Here is a 6,822-nt window from a genome sequence, read left to right on the forward strand (position 1 = left end):
ACGGACGTAGAATCACAGATCTGAAGAGAAATCTAAGTTTAGGAGGTTTAGTATAGGAGAAAATGCCGAGATATGACCTTAGAACCTTCGAGAACCTTGGGTGGGAATGAAAATTTCATGTGAAGCCCCCCTATTTATAGAAATTTTTTTGAAGATGTCAGCGTCAATGTGATGTAAGCGATGATGTCAGCATGATGCAAGCGATGATATCAGCATGATGTCACTGATGATGTAAGCGATGATGTCAGCGTGAGATCACCAATGACATAAGCGATGATGTAAGCGATGATGTCACCGATGACATCAGCGTTATGTCACTTATTGACATTAGGGGTTACTGTACATACACAGTTTCTTTCTGCTCACAAAGTACTACAGATTTTTCTCATTAATATACTACAGGCATGACACAAAGCATAGGATGTTACAATTCTCCCCTCCTTTAAGGAATTTCGTCCCCGAAATTCGCTAAGTTACAAAAAGATCAGGATATAATTCTCTTATCTTATTCTCAGTTTCCCACGTGGCATCTCCCTCATCACTAGTATTCCATATTACTTTAACTAGTGAAATGTCCTTACCCCTTAATTTCTTAAAACGGTGATCAACAATTTTCACCGGTTGTACATCATATGACAAATTCTCTCTCACTTGAACAGGATCAAGTTCTATCACATGAGTAGGGTCAGGAATATACTTTCTAAGCTGAGATACATGAAATACAGGATGCAAGTTTGAGAGATTTGGAGGCAAAGCAATCTCATAAGAAACAGGACCAACTTTACTTAGCACTTCAAATGGCCCAATAAACTTAGGAGATAACTTCTTGGATTTTAGAGCTCTTCCAACTCCAGTTACAGGTGAAACTTTTAAAACCACATGATCATTTACTTGAAACTCCAAAGGTTTTCTCCTCTTATCATAGTAACTCCTTTGCCTATCTTGTGCTATTTTCATCTTTTCTCTGATCAATTTGATTTGCTCATGTTGCTTCTGAACCATATCTGGCGCATATAGGATTGCCTCTCTAGTTTCATACCAACACAAAGGTGTTCTACACTTCCTTCCATACAGAGCCTCAAATGGAGCCATCCCAATGCTTGCATGATAACTGTTATTATACGTGAATTCCACCAAAGGTAGACATTCCTCCCAAGTTCCTTGTTGTTCCATCACACAAGCTCTCAACAAATCCTCTAAGGACTGTATTGTTCTTTCAGTCTGACCATCAGTTTGTGGATGATAAGCTGAACTAAGTTTTAACTTAGTACCCAAAGCTTTCTGCAGACTCTCCCAAAATCTCGATGTAAACCTTGGATCTCTATCTGACACAACACTGGTTGGTACTCCATGCAATCTGACTATCTCTCTCACATATATATCTGCTAGCTTCTCCAACTTATACTTCATATTAATGCAAAGAAAATGAGCTGCTTTAGTCAATCTATCTACTATCACCCAAATTGCATCATGATTACTCTTGGTTCTTAGCAAACCAGACACAAAATCCATAGAAATATTATCCCACTTCCACTCAGGAATTTCTAATGGCTGCAACATCCCAGGTGAACGTTGATGTTCTACCTTCGCCTTTTGACAAGTTAAACACTTTTCTACATACTCAGCCACATCCTTCTTCATTCTTTTCCACCAAAAATTCTTACGAAGGTCTTGATACATTTTTGTTGCACCAGGATGAAAACTCATTCTGCTTTTATGAGCCTCTTCAAGTATCATCTGCTTAAGCTCATTATTGGAAGGAATACATACACGGTTCTTGAATTTAATCAATCCATTTGCATCACTATGGAACTCCAAATCCTTTCCTTCACCTTTCTGCCTCATCATTTCCTGCAAGAACATATCTTCTTGTTGGGCATCATGAACCCTCACCAAGAAATCATTGTTGATTATTAAAGTCCCAAGATACAAACTCTGAGGTCGCACCTCCACTGCCAAATTCATATCTCGAAACTTTTCAATCAACTTTAATTCTTTTACCATCATACTTGCTATATGCAAGGACTTCCTACTTAAAGCATCAGCAACCACATTTGCCTTCCCAGGATGATAAGACAATGTAAAATCATAATCCTTCAAAAATTCCATCCACCTTCTCTGCCTCATATTTAACTCTTTTTGATCAAACAAGTACTTCAAACTCTTGTGATCACTAAATACCTCAAATCTCGTCCCAAATAGATAATGTCTCCATATCTTAAGAGCAAAAACCACCGCGGCTAATTCTAGGTCATGAGTAGGATAATTAACTTCATGAGGACGCAACTGCCTCGAAGCATAAGCAACTACCCTTCCATCCTGCATCAAGACACAACCAAGCCCTTGCCCAGATGCATCACAATACACATCAAATTTCTGTTCTGGATTAGGCAAGACTAAGACAGGGGCAGATGTTAACTTTTCTTTCAGTTTTTGGAAACTAGCTTCACACTCTTTATTCCACACAAACTCCTTTCCTTTTCTTGTTAACTTCGTCAAAGGAAAAGCTATTTTAGAAAATCCTTCAATGAATTTCCTATAATAGCCAGCTAGTCCTAGAAAACTGTGAATTTATGTGGGATTAGTAGGCCTTGGCCATTGAGCCACTGCCTCCACCTTTACTGAATCCACCATAATGCCATCTTTTGATACCACATGTCCCAAAAATTGGATTTGTGGTAACCAAAATTCACACTTAGAGAATTTTGCATACAACTGTCTTTCTCTTAGTATCTGCAAAACAATTCTCAAGTGTTCTGCATGTTCTTCATGAGTCTTGGAATAAATTAGAATATCATCTATAAATACTACAACAAATTTATCCAAAAACTCATGAAAAATTCTATTCATGTAGTCTATGAATACTGCAGGAGCATTAGTCACACCAAATGGCATAACTAGATACTCATAGTGGCCATAGCGGGTTCTAAATGCTGTCTTGGGAATATCCTCACTCTTAACTCTGATCTGATGATAACCAGATCGCAAATCAATCTTTGAAAATATGGAAGCTCCTCGTAACTGATCCATCAAGTCATCAATTCGAGGAATAGGATACTTGTTCTTTATTGTTACCTTATTCAATTGTCTATAATCAACACACATCCTCATGCTCCCATCTTTCTTTTTCACCAAAAGAACAGGTGCTCCCCAAGGTGACACACTTGGCCTTATAAACCTTTTCTGCAATAATTCTTCTACCTGTTTCTTTACCTCAGCCAACTCCACTGGTGACATCCTATATGGTGCAACAGAAATAGGATTTGCTCCCAGAATGAGATCAATAGTAAACTCAATCTCTCTTTCCGGTGGCAATTTAGTTACATCATCAGGAAAAACTTCTAAAAAATCTCTAACCACTGGGATATACTCAGGGTTCATTTCCTTTTCAGTCTTAATTGAAAATAGAACCATGAAAGCCTTAGCACTCATTACATTTTCCAATGGATCTGGACCTAAGAGTTTAGCACTTTCTGATACTTTAGTGCCAAAAATCAAGACTTTCTCTTTACAATCCAATAGAACATGGTTAGATGACAACCAATTCATTCCCAAAATTACATCAAGTTGGGAAAGAGGTAAACAAATCAAATCTATACTAAAACTCCTACCATGTACCATCACAGGACAACCTAAACACACAGAAGAAGTTGCTACGGGCTTACCCGTAGGAGTAGATACAATAACATCACAAGAGAATTCAGATACAGGTAATTCTAGACATCTCATACAATCCACAAAAATAAAGGAATGAGTAGCACTAGAATCAAACAACACATCTACAAGTCAGTCTTTTATGATACATTTACCTCTAATAAGCTCCTCTGATTTTGAAGCCTTGACTCCACTCATAGCAAAAACTTTGCCTTTCACATTTGGCTTTGTTCCAGTGCTTGCTCTAGATTCAGGTCTTTGTTCCACACTCATGCTTCCGCTCTTTTGTGGAGCAGACCAACAGACACTAGCAGAGTGTCCCATTTTCCCACAAATGTCACATGTTGGTGGAAGTTGAGGACAATTCTTTTTAATATGAGGTCCACCACACTTGAAACATTTTAGTGACCTTCTGAAAGAACCTGAACCACCACTACTATCTTCTTGAGATACAGTCCCCTTCACTTGAGACTGATTTGGACTAGAGTAAGGTCCTCTAGAAAATCTTGGAGGCCTTCGGTCTTGCCTCACAGGACCACCGATTCTGGTATCCACTGTCTTACCCTTAGTATTGGCTTCAAATATTCTGCATTTACTCACTAGAGTGGGTAAATCTGTCAGCTGGAATACACTAACAGCAGCTCGAATATCTGGCCTAAGCCCATGTTCAAATTGAGCACATAGATCTTCCTCTCCATCATTATGTTGATAGTGAGGCCAGTATTTCATCAATTCATGAAATTTAGCAGCATATTCACCTACACACATGTTTCCTTGTTTCAACTCAAGGAACTCTCTAGCCTTCTGTTTCTTTAAATTTCTAGGGAAATAATTTTCTAAGAAGGTTGCCTTGAATGTCTCCCAAGGAATATAATCATCTTCTTGCAGTATAGTTTGACTAGCAAATCTCCATCAGTTCTCAGCTTCTCCACTCAGCATATAAGTAGCATAAGTTATTTTATGCTCCTCTCTACATCCCATGGCATGGAAAATTTTCTCCACGTCTGCTATCCACCTCTGAGCTCCCTCAGGATCAAACTTTTCCTCAAATTTTGGAGGGTTATGCCTAGTAAAAGAAGAAAGTCCTCTATACTCGGCTGGTTCAGCCTCCTGGTTATGTGTCAAAGTCTCTAAGACTTGGGTCATGCGCTCCAGGAGTTCATTTGTAGCACCAGCAGGTGTACCTCTACCAGCCATAGCTCTAATCATGCAATAAACTCAAATTACTTATTAATCTATCATAGATAGATCTAGTTCATGTAATTCACATCTAACAAGTCATATTAGCAAATAATCATTTCATATTCTAGTATATCTATTACACAACACAGACATGTTAGTCCCATACCCTAGTCTGGTCTGGATGAACTGCTCTAATACCAAAATTGTAACGCCTTATATTTCTTTTCTCAATATATAATAAATTTTCATAAAAAGTTAAACAGTAGAGTAAATTTTTTTTTTCTTTCAAAAACTCTCTAAATAGAAATAGACATGGAAATGATATAAAGTTCATAGATTAAAATTTTATTAATTTATAAGTACTTTAGAAAAACAAAGATTCTAGAATTTTCATCAGCAATAAAAAGAAGAGTAGTTTTACAACTGTTTCAGAAGAATGCTATAGAACTGAAAATATTCATTACATAACTCAAAATAACTAAGTCCTATAGCAGTTCTTATCCATCCATGCACTGTGAGCCTAGTACTATTCGTCCTGGTTTCTTGAAAAATATTGTGTAAGGGTGAGTCTCTACCCTACCACTCATACATAACACATACATTCTTCACAAAACACATCTTATCACGATTAAAGAAAACATCATGACATTACATATCACAGGGTCATATAAAGCATATTCTCATCTCAACGTGTATTACAGATTCACAATTTCTTTTACTTTTATCTGCGCTTACCGCGCCCTGTGGCCACAGTTATCCGATGCCTCTATCCCGAGGTCTTACACATCCATGTAAATAGTCGCCGGATGGCCCAATGCAATACGGATACAACGCATGCAATAGACGGCCCCTTAGCAAAGGTAATGGTCAGGAGTCAAGTCGAGAAATGAGTGTGTGGCCATGTGGTGCATTCGAACACAATATTCCGTGCACAATCCCGAATGTCACTCACCACCCTGCATTTCCCCAAGATATCCCATATCGTCTCCATCTTCCACTTCCCCAGTGTATCTCTGTAACTATTTATATCATATTTTTTTCCATCTCATACTCTTTTGAGCATATTCACATGTTCACATATGTCATTTATCATGTTTACACATATTTTTCATTATATTTCCACATACTTTTCATCGTATACATCAAACCATGGCATATTCACGATACACATCATTTTTACATAAAACACAATATATTCAAACATGAAACATCCATCTCTTCGTATATTTTATATCACAAAATTATAAAATCATATCAACCATCCTCAATATACCTTATCATGCCCTATTTGAACATAATATCCCAATTTCACCATGTACTCATCATAAAATCACATAAACAACTAATTATTCTCACTTTTCACCGATTATTTCTCATAAAATAGGGATTATTTCCCATATAATCACATACATGACAAGATCTATGAGAATACAAGTAATAAACATAACAAATTGATAAAGTAGAGCCCCCCTTACCTCAAAACAGAGCTTTTACAAGGATTTAACCGAAGATTTAACTCTAGAACGGAGGTTTTCTTGAAATCCTTTAGAACGAACGTAGAATCACAGATCTGAAGAGAAATCTAAGTTTAGGAGGTTTAGTATAGGAGAAAATGGCGAGATATGACCTTAGAACCTTCGAGAACCTTGGGTGGGAATGAAAATTTCATGTGAAGCCCCCCTATTTATAGAAATTTTTTTTGAAGATGTCAGCGTCAATGTGATGTAAGCGATGATGTCAGCATGATGCAAGCGATGATGTCAGCGTCAATCGTGATGTAAGCAATGATGTCAGCATGATGTAAGCGATGATGTCAGCATGATGCAAGCGATGATGTCAGCGTGAGATCACCAATGACATAAGCGTGAGGTCAGCGATGATGTAAGCGATGATGTCACTGATAACATCAGCGTTATGTCACTTATTGACATTAGGGGTTACTGTACATACACAGTTTCTTTCTGCTCACAAAGTACTACAGATTTT

General features: G+C 37.5%; 1 protein-coding gene across 1 annotated transcript; it reads right to left on the reverse strand.

Annotated features, from left to right (window-relative positions):
• Positions 1–3,786: 3,786 nt before the first annotated feature.
• On the reverse strand, positions 3,787–4,422 carry LOC113862387. Its single transcript, XM_027495475.1, has one exon. The coding sequence runs from the start codon at positions 4,420–4,422 to the stop codon at positions 3,787–3,789; it is 636 nt and encodes a 211-aa protein (XP_027351276.1).
• Between the last annotated feature and the right edge of the window lie 2,400 nt (positions 4,423–6,822).

This window comes from Abrus precatorius, unplaced genomic scaffold (assembly GCF_003935025.1).
Source record: "Abrus precatorius isolate BTA unplaced genomic scaffold, Abrus_2018 Scaffold3, whole genome shotgun sequence".
Classification (NCBI taxonomy): Eukaryota; Viridiplantae; Streptophyta; class Magnoliopsida; order Fabales; family Fabaceae; genus Abrus; species Abrus precatorius.